The sequence below is a fragment of the Rhinatrema bivittatum genome, chromosome 8 (assembly GCF_901001135.1).
Source record: "Rhinatrema bivittatum chromosome 8, aRhiBiv1.1, whole genome shotgun sequence".
Classification (NCBI taxonomy): domain Eukaryota; kingdom Metazoa; phylum Chordata; class Amphibia; order Gymnophiona; family Rhinatrematidae; genus Rhinatrema; species Rhinatrema bivittatum.
Genome location: NC_042622.1, coordinates 8,028,213 through 8,040,708, shown reverse-complemented (window position 1 = coordinate 8,040,708; position 12,496 = coordinate 8,028,213). Strand labels below are relative to the sequence as shown.

Genomic DNA, 12,496 nt, shown 5'->3' with positions numbered 1-12,496 from the left:
TTGGAGGAGAAGTCCATTAATGGCTATTAATCAAGTTTACTTAGGGAATAGCCACTGCTATTAATTGCATCAGTAGCATTGGATCTTCTTAGTGTTTGGGTAATTGCCAGGTTCTTATGGCCTGGATTGGCCTCTGTTGGAAACAGGATGCTGGGCTTGATGGACCCTTGGTCTGACCCAGTATGGCATGTTCTTATGCTCTGTTCTGCTACTTTGAGTAAAGGCACATAAAATCACTGCTGGGCAGACTGGATGTGTCCTTTTGTTCATTATCTGCAGGCTCTCCTGGTCTGATTCCATTTTCCAGGGCAGTCTCTCTGTGCCCTTTTCCCCAGTTCCTTGCATGCATTTCCTGGTCAGAGAGAGGAATCAGGAGGTGGCAGTCCTGGAGGCTCCTTGGGCACCTTGCACAGGGGGAGGGCTGGCAAGTAGCTCCATGTTTTTTGGACTGAGTAAGCCAGGCCTGGTTTGTTCCCATTGCCTGCTGGGACCTGTGTTTTTAGTTTCCTAGTAAAAGCAGGACTACAAGTCCCAGCAAGCAATGGGGTAAAACCAGTCCTGAATCAACCTGTCTTGAAAATCTGGAGCCAGTTGGCAGCCCTAGCTGGGCTCTCAGTCCTTTGCCATCATTACCCAAGCAACTGAACTGCAAAATGCTACAGTGAGAGAGCAAGGAAAGCGTCCTGCACAGCTCGCAGGGAGGGAGATCCTCTCAGCTTCCCTTCCAGACACTCTGCACTGCTCCCAGGATCCCTGTCCAGCTGTGGAGCAGGGGAGGGGGAAGGGTCCATGTGGCAGAGAGAGCTAGAGGAGGTCTATGGGAAAGAGATGACACTCATCCCACTAACCTTAGGGTGCAATAAGCCCTCCCCTGACTGCTCCCCGCTCACCCCCTGGGATGTGGCCCCTGCACTCACAGCCTCGCACTCTCTTCAGCTTAATAAATGGAGAAATTACTTACCTGATAATTTTGTTTTCCTTCGTGTAGACAGATGGACTCAGGACCAATGGGTATAGTGTGCGCCTGATAGCAGTTGGAGACGGATCAGATTTCAAAGCTGACATCACCCTAGATTCACCCCTGCAGTGACCTCAGCTCTTCAGTATTCTCCTCGAAAAGCCAATGTGGATATATCTTTGCTTAAATAACTTGATTAAACTTGATTGAACTGGTTCAACTAATTTCCAAACTGAAGACCGCCAGTGCATTCAACCAATTAACACCAACACCGGACAAACTGTGGGTGTCTTGAACTAAGGGTAGGTAGCGGCTTACCCGTATTTGCTTAGTCTCGAGGTTCACTGTCAGAGGTCCTCCTTCTCTGGGGCAGCCGTGAGTGGGATGCTGAGTCCATCTGTCCTCACTAAGGAAAACGAAATTATCAGGTAAGTAATGTCTCCATTTCCTGGCGTGTAGCCAGATGGACTCAGGACCAGTGGGATGTACAAAAGCTACTCCTGGACAGGGCGGGAGGCTGCCAGTGGCCCACTTAGTACTGCCTTTGTGAAGGCTGTGTTTTCTCGGGCCTGAACTTCCAGGCGGTAGAACCTGGAAAAGGTGTGTAGGGAGGATGTCGCCGCCCAATAGATCTCGGCAGGCGACAGCAGCTTGGTTTCTGCCCAAGAAACTGCCTGGGCCTTCGTAGAATGAGCCTTAACCTGTAGTGGTAAAGGCTTTCCTGCCTCTATGTAGGCTGCCTTGATTACTTCTTTGATCCAGCGGGCTATGGTCACCCACGAGGCTGCGTCTCCTTGTTTCTTCCCGCTGTGAAGGACGAACAAGCGATCCGTTTTGCTCACTGGTTCCGATCTTTCCAGGTATTGCACCAGGAGTCTGCCGACATTTAGATAGCGAAGAAGACGTGAGTCTTCAGAGTCCTTATGTTCATCCAGAGATAGCAGGGAGATGGCCTGGTTCAAATGAAACTCTGAAACCACTTGCGGTAGGAAGATGCGAAGAGCTGAACATATTGCCACCAGGAATACCGTCTTCAATGTTAAAAAGTGTAGTGACAGACCGTGCGTTGGTCTGAAGGAAGACCCCGCTAGGAAGTCTAATAATAGATTGAGATTCCATAGGGGCACCAACCTCTTTAGGGGTGGTCGGAGTTGTTTAACCCCTTTTAGGAAACGGGACAAATCCAGATGAGTTGATAGCCAGATACTGTCCACTTCGGCTCTGAAGCAGGAGAGTGCGGCTACTTGTACCTTGAGGGAGTTGAGTGACAACCCCTTCTTCATACCGTCCTGTAGGAACTCCAGAATCATGGGGATCTTGGCCATCCACGGGAGTATCCCGCGGCCCTCGCACCAGGCTTCGAATACTCTCCAGATCCGTATGTATGTCAGAGATGTTGAAACTTGCGTGTGTGGAGTACGGTGTCAATCACGGCCTTCAAGTAACCGTGCTTTTTCAGGAGAGTCCTCTCAAGGGCCAGACCGTAAGAGAGAATCGACCCTGTCGGAGAAGGGCCCCTGTGTGGAGGTAGACACAGAGGGCTCCCCGCAAGGAGTCTTTGCATGTCTGCATACCATGGGCATCTTGGCCAATCCAAGGCCACTAGTATAACTAGTCCCCTGTGATGTTCTATCTTGCAGATGACCTTGCCCAGTAGTGGCCATGGGGGGAAGGCGTACAGTAAGTCTTCCTCTGGCCAAGTCTGGACGAGAGCGTCGATCCCTTGGGAGTGTGGCTCTCGTCTGCGGCTGAAGAACCTGGGGACTTGGGCACTGAGATAGGTGGCCAGTAGTTCCATGGCTGGGAGGCCCCAGCGATTTACTATCGGTTGGAAGGCTGTGGTCGACAGCGTCCATTCACCCGGATACAGTCTCTCTCTGATGAGGACATCTGCTGAGATGTTGTCTTTTCCTGTGATGTGGGAGGCCGAGATCCCTTGTTATTTTATCTCCACCCATGCCATGAGAGAGTCTATCTCCAGAGACACCTGCTGGCTCCTGGTTCCTCCCTGGTGGTTGACGTAAGCAACCGTTGTAGCGTTGTCAGACATTTCTCAAATCGCTTTGCCTCAGAGTCTGTGGCTGAATCGCAGGCATGCTAGTCTGACTGCTCGAGCTTCCAGGCGGTTTATGTTCCATTCCTCCTCTTCCTTGTTCCATTGTCCCTGGGTCGTCAGTTCCTGACAGTGGGCTCCCCACCCTCGCAGGCTCACATCTGTGGTGAGCAATATTTGTTCGGTGGAGATAAGCTTACCCCTCTGCTTAGGTGGTCTTCCTGAGGCCACCACTGAAGCTGAGAACATACCTTTGCTGGTAGTTGGAGGCGAATTGAGTAGTCCTGGGACAGTTGGTTCCATCATGACAGTAAGGTGAGCTTGAGCGGTCGCATGTGGGCCCTTGCCCACGGGACGACCTCCAGGGTTGATGCCATGAGGCAGAGGACTTGAAGAAAGTCCCATACCTTGGGGCGTGCATTGGTCATCAATCGTCATAATTGTTCAATTAGCTTCCTCCTCCTCAGGGGAGGGAGGAAAACTTTGTTCTGTTTAGTGTCAAAATGGGCCCTTAGGTACTCTATAGATTGAGAGGGTTGCAGACTGCTCTTGCCCGTGTTCACAACCCAACTGAGTTCCTGCAGTAGGCTCTTGACTCTGCTGGTCACCTGCCGGCTCTCTTCTGAAGACTTTGTCCTGATCAGCCAGTCATCCAGGTAACGGTGTACCAAAATCCCTTCCTTCCTCAGTGTTGCCGCCACAACCACCATCATTTTGGAGAATGTTCTGGGGGCGTTTGCTAGGCTGAACGGAGGTGCTCGGAACTGGTAATGGTGACCCAGTATCGCAAAGCGTAGAAAATGCTGGTGATCTTGATGGACTGGAATGTGAAGGTAGGCTTCAGAGAGGTCCAGGGAGGTTAAAACTCTCCTGGTTGTACTGCCATTATGACAGAGCGAAGAGTCTCCATGCGGAAGTGTGGTATCTGTAGATGACGGTTGAAGCTCTTGAGATCCAAGATGGGTCGGAATGATCCTTCCTTCTTGGGAACTATAAAATAGATGGAATAATGCCCCATATTTTGTTGGGGCATAGGAAAAGGAGTAATTGCCTTCAGACTGAGTTGTCTTGTCAGAGTGGCTTCCACTGCCAGTCTCTTGGTGTGGGAGTGGCAGGGTGACATCATAAATTTGTCTCGAGGGATGCTGCAGAACTCCAGAGACTAACCTTCTCGAATGATGTTTAGTACCCATTTGTCTGACATGATCTCGACCCATCTTTGGTAGAAGAGGGCAAGTCGACCCCCTATTTCCTCTTCCTGTGGATGGGTCAGTCAATTCTCTTTGGGGAGCACAGCTGGAGCCTGCCCCCTGGCCTGTTCCTTTCTTGGTCTGTCAGTTCCGAAAGGGCTGGGAACTTCTGGAGGGACGAGGTGACTGGAACTGCAAGTTCCTGGAGAGTCTAAAGCATTACGAGCCTCTGCCTTTGCTTCTTCTGGGGGAAGGGAGCTGAGACTTTTACTCCTGTGTTCCGGTAGCCGAGATAGTGGGGATTCGCCCCATTTGCTGGCTAACCTTTCCAATTTGCTTCCCAACAATTCCGTAGCCATAGTTGTCTTCTGGCTGCCACTACTGAGGCTACGCCTCTGGCTGAGGTACGCACCAGATCTAAGTTTGCATCTGTCAGGAAGGCCGCGGCAGGCTCAATCTCCTCTCCGGCATATGCTCTGAAACTATCTGTCTCTCTCGAGAGGAGCAAGCAGGAACGTGCCTCCAGTGCACAGCAGGAAGCAATCTAATGTGTCACTGCTGTTGCGTCGAAGGCCTGCTTATGAATGGATTCCAATCGTCTATCCTGAGTAACCTTCAATGCAGCCCCTCCTTCAACGGGAATGGTTGTTCTCTTTGAGACGGCACAGATCATGGTGTCCACTTTTGGGAAACGCAGGCGTTCCTTGGTCACTGGTTCCAGAGGGTCCAAGGCCCAACCTCCTTTAAAGCTGGCCTCCGGGGCATCCCACTCCAGGTCAATCAGTTCCTGGATGGCTTCCACATTGGGAAGTAGCATGAGGCCTTACGAAGGGACACCAAGATGGGGTTCTTCTTTCGTTCCGCCATAGGGTTTGTGCCTGGGATCCCCAGAGTCTGGGAAACAAGGGCTGGTAGTTCATCCTTGAGGAAGAAGCGAAGCATGGTTCTGTATGGTTCCAGGCCTGGAGGGATTTCTCCTTCTTCCAGGGAGCCGCCATCATCATCTGAGGTGTCCGGGTCCCTGTTAGGAAAATTCTTGGTTAGGCGAGGCAGGTCTCGAGGCATCCGAGCAGGGCTGGGAGGTTCTTGTGCTTCCGGCAGGGGTTGAACCCGGGTTGCAGCTGGGGCTGATTGTGCCTGAACGAAGGATTGCAGTCCCTGGAAAAATTCTAACCAGGAGAAGGTCCCTGGGTCCATGTTAATCCCAGGAGGAGTCGGAGTAGGGGCCCTCTTGTGGAGAAGCCATCTCGGAGATGCATAGATCCGGGGAGCTATCGTCTGTAGCAGTTCCGGACCCATCCCCTGACAGTGATGGACCAGGCTTTGGTTTCCCCCTGGGATCCTGTACAATGATGACACAGGCAGGACTTCAGTTCAGGCTGTGCAAAGAGAGTGCCTTCTGACATTCTTGGATGCCGGTGCCATAGCCTCTATGTCTAGGCGCACAGGTAAAGAGCTTCAATGCACACGTGAGGTTGTAAGCGCGGCTGTGCTTGTAGTTGTGCGCGCGGCTCACTTGTGCACGCGGTTATGCGTACGTCTGTATTTGGATGCGCACAAAGTTAGGCGCATCGGCCGCCCGGCCTGCCCCACGTGTACCGCCGGTCGAGAAGGGACGATGACGCGTTGACCCCCCCGCGCATAAGATGGCGCCCCCGAGGGCCTCCAGGTGGATCCCTGCACCGGGACGGGGCTTAGCCCAACCAGGGCTGCTCAACCCGTCAGTGCTCCCTTTTTTTTACCTCGCCGGAAGGAAAAACAGAATCGGCACGGCAATACGAGCCTCAGAGACCAGAGACCTGAATTTAAGGTTTTCTGCTTACCTGGACTCGGCGCTTACCGATCGTGTGCTGGGACGGTCTCCAGGTGCGGGTGGAGAGGGCTCTGCCTTCACCGCCGCGCTCGGATGTGCACCCGCTGCCTTTCAGCCACTCTGGGGGCTAAGTCCATGCCGGGAACCGGCTACCGGACCAAGGCTCACCTCTGAGGGATATCGGAGATCAACCTCAGGAATTCTCGATTCGAGGAGGGACCTTTTAGGTATCACTGCAGGAGAGCGGGGCTCAATCTTTTTTATGCTGTAATTCTTAACACTATTCTAGCGCTTGGGACAGTGTCCGCATCTCCTAGGAGACGGAGAGATACTGAGGAGCTGAGGTGTCAGCTTTGAAATCTGACTCTGACTCCCATCTGCTGGCAGGGGAGCACAATACCCACTGGTCCTGAGCCCATCTGGCTACACGAAGGGAAATGGAGTTTTATTCCCGAGGAAGTTGGCCGAAAAGCACTGGAACTCCTGCATTTCTGAGTGTGCCAGCTCCCAGGGTATGCAAAGGAGACCTTTCTATTAGGGACAGTTTCTGGGCTCAGAAATCTCTTTGGTGTGCAGTATCTGTGTCTCTGTTCCCCTTTGCATTTAATGCACAAGTTATACCTATGAAAATGCAAACCTGAGCTGGCTTTTGGGTCACATTGCAAATCCAGCTTTGGCTTTCCAAGGAGCATGAAAGGAAAAAAGGTGAACAGGGACTCCAAGAAGTGAGAAGCCAGGGCATGGGGCTCAGTCCGTGCAGCGCAGCCATCCCAGAGTCCCAGGGCTGCCGGATCTCTTTGGACATAAAGCAGACGATGCCAGGGAACGAGGTTCCGGCGTCAGGAGACAGGCGAGGGGTGTGCAGAGGGGAGGGGGATGCAGCCCTTACGAGAGGCTGCCAGGCTTGCGATGGAGGTAGTGCAGCTTCTCCCAGCACACTGCCAGTTTAGCTGCTGTGTGTCTGATTACTTTCAACCTTCTCTTCCGCGTCTTGCTGTGGGGTTCTGTTGTCAAATCTTGAGTCTTGCAGCCCACGTTCTTCTCTTTCTTGTGCTGCTAAAGATATTGATAAGACAGAAGGCAGAAGGGAAAGTGAGAAGTTTATTTTCATTTCTAACTGCTGCTCCATGAAAGTTACTACCCTTAACAGAAGGCATGGGGGTAACCTGCACGGAGCGGCAGTTACTACCCTTAACAGAAGGCATGGGGGTAACCTGCACGGAGCGGCAGTTACTACCCTTAACAGAAGGCATGGGGGTAACCTGCACGGAGCGGCAGTTACTACCCTTAACAGAAGGCATGGGGGTAACCTGCACGGAGCGGCAGTTACTACCCTTAACAGAAACATGGGGTAACCTGCACGGAGCAGTTACTACCCTTAACAGAGGGCATGGGGGTAACCTGCATGGAGTGGCAGTTACTACCCTTAATAGAAGGCATGGGGGTAACCTGCATGGAGTGGCAGTTACTACCCTTAATAGAAGGCATGGGGGAAACCTGCACGGAGCAGCAGTTACTACCCTTAACAGAAGGCATGGGGGTAACCTGCACGGAGCGGCAGTTGCTACCCTTAACAGAGGGCATGGGGGTAAATGCATGGAGCGGCAGTTACTACCCTTAACAGAAGGCATGGGGGTAACCTGCATGGAGCGGCAGTTACTACCCTTAACAGAAGGCATGGGGGTAACCTGCACGGAGCGGCAGTTACTACCCTTAACAGAAGGCATGGGGGTAACCTGCATGGAGCGGCAGTTACTACCCTTAACAGAGGGCATGGGGGTAAATGCATGGAGCAGCAGTTACTACCCTTAACAGAAGGCATGGGGGTAACCTGCACGGAGCTGCAGTTGCTACCCTTAACAGAAGGCTTGGGGGTAACCTGCATGGAGCGGCAGTTACTACCCTTAACAGAGGGCATGGGGGTAAATGCATGGAGCGGGCAGTTACTACCCTTAACAGAAGGCATGGGGGTAACCTGCACGGAGCGGCAGTTACTACCCTTAACAGAGGGCATGGGGGTAACCTGCATGGAGAGGCAGTTACTACCCTTAACAGAAGGCTTGGGGGTAACCTGCATGGAGCGGCAGTTGCTACCCTTAACAGAAGGCTTGGGGGTAACCTGCATGGAGCGGCAGTTACTACCCTTAACAGAGGGCATGGGGGTAAATGCATGGAGCGGCAGTTACTACCCTTAACAGAAGGCATGGGGGTAACCTGCACGGAGCGGCAGTTACTACCCTTAACAGAAGGCTTGGGGGTAACCTGCATGGAGCGGCAGTTACTACCCTTAACAGAGGGCATGGGGGTAAATGCATGGAGCGGCAGTTACTACCCTTGACTACTTGTTGGGCAGACTGGATGGACCATTTGGGTCTTTATCTGGGGAGGAGGTTGGAGATAGCAGCAGGAGTTGGAGTGAGGGGAGAGGCCTGGGGGAGGCTGAAGGATGGCGGCAGGAAGATGAAACAGCAGGGGGGTGCAGGTGCTGGGGGTTCACGGGAATGGACAGAGTTGGCACAGCTTTTTCTGCAGTTGTTAATGCTGTGAACCACATACTGGGTTCATGAAAAATCTGCTAAAAGTATTTAAAATTTGCTGCCTGCAAAAGAGACTGAATGTGAGGTTTTCCTCACCCCTGCCCACCCCGGTGGGGATCCCCCTTCCCTTCCTCCTCCCCGTGTCTCATCCTCCACCCAAAGGGACACACATGGCATCATACATGCAACGGCCCCCCCTTTCTGCTCGGGAGGTGGCTTCTCTCCAGGGGCACCAAGTACTGGCCCCCTGCACCCTGCAAACACTGCCGCTCCTTTTAAACCTCTCTCGCTCTGGAAGGTTCTGGAAGCTAAGAACAGGGCTTCGATCGGCTTTCAAGGCTCGGTTAGAGCTGATGGAGAGCCTCCTCCCTGCCCCCTGCTCCCGGAGGAGCTCGGCTTACCACAGCTCTTTCACCTGTCCTGACCTGGTGCGTGGTCCTGCAGCTCTGGTGAACGAGGCTGGCCATCTGTAAGACCACCCTTTGCACAGCCTTCTCCAGCAAGCTTCTCCCTGGGGCGCTCACTTCACAGCCCAGGGACAGAGTCAGGGTGTGGAGCGACTGCAGGATCCTCTGCTCCTAGGAATGGGAGAGAGTTTGGTCATGCAAAAGCTTAAAACCCAGCAGAATCAGTGGCTACTCACTAGCAGGCCCTGCTGAGACTCCCATCCAGCAGAAGATCCCGGCAGTGAATCCCTCCCCGCCAGGGAGCAAGCCCGCCTGCATTACACGCGTGTGAACGGCAGGGTGCGTGTGCATGAGCAGGGCATGTTCTGTGCACGTGGGTGTTTGTCTACCTTCTGAGGCCTGCAGGACGGCCCGGCTCGCCCCTTCACTCCAGGTCTGCTGCGAGCAGCTCCAGCCAAGATTTTCTGCATGAAAAGTAAAAGAACAATCCTGGGAATAATCTGTCGCCCTAAGGCACAAGCAGCCTTTAGCAATGCCGGAGAGTTTGAGGTGCGCCTTGCTATTTATGCTGCAAACAGGACCCCAAAATGCTGCCCCCAAACACACAAGCAGCCCCCTCTGGTGTGCACTTCAAAGCTGGCACATCGCAGACACTGCTGTACACAACGGAGAAGAGGGGACAAATAAGATGGGTCAGATTTTAACTTAATAAACAAAGCCCTGGTAAAGTGAGACAGGCATAGAAAAATGGAGGCAGAGCTAGGATTAGAACCCACACATTCTAGGAGCTCCCCAGACTCCCAGTTCCAGATTCCAATAGCTTTTCCCCTTTTTTGCCTACCCAGTTCACTTTTGTACATCTTACGGCCCCGGGGGCAGATATTCGGACCCAGCTGTGCCTTCTCCTCTGCCGACCTCAGTGTGAAATCTGAACATGTGGTGCGGGGGTCCCCGAAAGCCCACGGGAGGGAGGTCTGCTCCCACGGGGCGTGGGGAGGTTAAGGATGGCACTGATGTAACCCTCGGGGTTTACTGTGGATTCTCACTGACGGCTGATTTGTTTCTAATGAGATAAACACTTTGAGCCCTGGTCCCTCCCAGGGATGCTACTGCATGGGAAATGCAGGCCTGGGTCCAGCTTTCTATCGGGCTGATACAGTAAGGGGCGGTAGGAGGAGGTGCGTTAGTGCCGGGCGCACCCGCGTTTGCCGCAGGCACAGTCCGGATCACCTACCGCTCGATACTGTATTTAAATTGCATGCAAATGCAAGCCACGTCCATGAAGCGCAGTCCATTTTACTGTACCGGCGCTTATACAGTATCCTGGGTGCGCTGGTGCCTGTCATTTCAGGTACCAGGAAGTGGGTACAGGAGAAGGGCTGACTGACCCCCTAACTCCTCCCCCTCCAGGACTCCTCCTTCTCAACAGGCCAGGCCATCCTCCCCCTGAGCCCCAGCCACTCCCTGACTCCCCCCCTGACTCCCCCCAAACTTTCCGCCCGCCCCCGCTCACCTGCCCTGGCCGCCTCCATCTCCCGCGCTGACAGCTCCGGAGCAGCCCCAGTCCTCTCGCCCCTCCTCCCGGGGGCAGCCGGCGGCGGCGAGAGCGGCTTCGGCAGCCCGGGGCGGATCGGGCGCTCCCCATGGCTCCCTGGATTCCTATTCTCTAAAAGGTAATGCGTGCACGCCGTGACCTCGGACGTCGCACGCCGTGACCTCGGACGTCCAGCCGGGCGCTCTGGTCCCGGCGTGCGACGTCCGAGGTCATGGCGTGCACGCATTACCTTTTAGAGAATAGGGAGCCATGGGGAGCGCCCGATCCGCCCTGGGCTGCCGAAGCCGCTCTCGCCGCCGCCGGCTGTCCCCGGGAGGAGGGGAGAGAGGACTGGGGCTGCTCCGGAGCTGTCAGCACGGGAGATGGATGCGGCCAGGGCAGGTGAGCGGGGGCTGGCGGAAAGTTTGCCCGATTCACTTCGGTCTTGTCCCGGGGAGTGAGGGGGTCAGGCAGTGAAGCGGGGCTGCTCCGTGGCTGCTCCGTGGCCCGTGAAATTTCATCTCGGCTTGCCTGACGCTCCACACTAACGCAGGGGTAGGGGTAGGCGGTAAATTAGCAGGTTAAACGCACGGCAAAACTGCAGGTTTAAAAAGGCGATAATCGGGGCGCACGTTACTGAATGGGAGGGAATAGCTAATCTGATCGTTTATATCTCGTATACATGCCGCGGGTGGAAAGGGTTTCCCGTTGATTTAAAGAGGCGGGAAGAATGGGTTAAAGGGGACAGTGAATCGTGGGTTGGACTAACGCGGCCAAATTGTGAGTAGAAAGCGGGTTAGAAGCAGGGTAAGCGCGGCCGCGCTTTACTGTATCGGCCTGTATGATAGCTATAGAAGTATCCCCAGCTGCAGGCTCTGGGGAGGCCTCTCCCTTCCAGTGCCGAGTCTCCCCACAGGGGAACTCCCTACCCGTACACCAGCACCGGCGCTTCCATCAGCTGAGCCAGGTATTTGCCTCAGAGTGCCAAACGTCCAGGGGCAGCAAACTCCCACCAGGAGAAAGCCCAGAGGGGCGCTGAGCTCAGGGAAGCTGGGGAGGAGGGATGAACGAGCGCCCAAGCCCCCAGGGCGCTCTCGCATACTCACCAGGGTCTGCAGATCCTGGAAGAGCACAGCTCTGTAGTGCTGCAGGATCTCTGCAATGTTGCAATCACTCTGCCCCTCACTGGGCACAGACAGAGCCGTCAGCATGCAGAGGAAGACATGGAGGAGAACCTAAGGGGGGGACAATCAGGCATCAGGAGCTCTTTCATGGAGAGGGAAGGTTGGGGCCGAGCCACTCATCCTCCTCTAACTCTCCCGGGGTCCCTTTTCCTTGGTTTTAACTCCTTCTGCTAAAGTCTCCAGCAAAACCAGCAGATCTCCTGCCGCTCACGTGGGCTGGAGCTCTGATCTCAGTCAGTGGCTGGGGGCCTGCTCTCCACACAGCCTGTCCTACCTTACCTCTCTCTCACCTGCCCTTTCAAGGTGAATGTACCAGGAGTTAACACTGAAAAAGGCATTCGCTAAGGGGATTAGATAACTGAACATTGGAACAGGGTCCTGCTGGCTCTGCAATGGCTCTTAGGACACTACAGCGACAGGGCAGCCGGATCCTGTGGTGGCAGGGCACCAACACTATGAGAATCTGCCTGACTCCAAATACACATTAAATTAATTAAGAATCCAAAGACAGGAGGCAGTCAGGGATCACTTCTAGATACACAGGACCTAGAAGGAAACATACTGTATAGGCATGCTAGAAGTATACTGCACTATCTCACTGTATCAAACTGCAGAACAAAATTATCCTCAGGGTTACTATCCCTTCTATCTCACTGTATCACAGGCTGCAGGGAATAAAGACCATCCCCAGGCATCCTATCCCTTCTATCTCACTGTATCACAGGCTGCAGGGAATAAAGACCATCCCCAGGCATCCTATCCCTTCTATCTCACTGTATCACAGGCTGCAGGGAATAAAGACAATCCCCAGGCTTCCTAT

At 53.9% G+C, this 12,496-nt stretch overlaps 1 protein-coding gene across 1 annotated transcript; it reads right to left on the bottom strand.

Annotated features, from left to right (window-relative positions):
• Positions 1-5,353: 5,353 nt before the first annotated feature.
• Positions 5,354-11,892, bottom strand: C8H20orf204 (chromosome 8 C20orf204 homolog). Its single transcript, XM_029613157.1, has 4 exons — positions 11,599-11,892; positions 9,348-9,422; positions 8,977-9,129; positions 5,354-7,070 (listed from the first exon to the last, which is right to left on the bottom strand). Exons 1-4 carry the CDS (start codon positions 11,701-11,703, stop codon positions 6,900-6,902), a joined length of 504 nt encoding a protein of 167 aa, XP_029469017.1. The 5' UTR covers positions 11,704-11,892; the 3' UTR covers positions 5,354-6,899.
• Between the last annotated feature and the right edge of the window lie 604 nt (positions 11,893-12,496).

Bases quoted from the DNA above. Each gene is read 5' to 3' on its own strand.
- C8H20orf204 (XM_029613157.1), bottom strand. From the start codon at position 11,703: ATGCTGACGGCTCTGTCTGTGCCCAGTGAGGGGCAGAGTGATTGCAAC. The intron at 9,423-11,598 runs GTGAGTATGCGA...CTTTTCATGCAG, and splicing joins TCCAGGATCTGCAGACCCTG to AAAATCTTGGCTGGAGCTGC. The intron at 7,071-8,976 runs GTCAGGACAGGT...CAATATCTTTAG, and splicing joins GCTGCAGGACCACGCACCAG to CAGCACAAGAAAGAGAAGAA.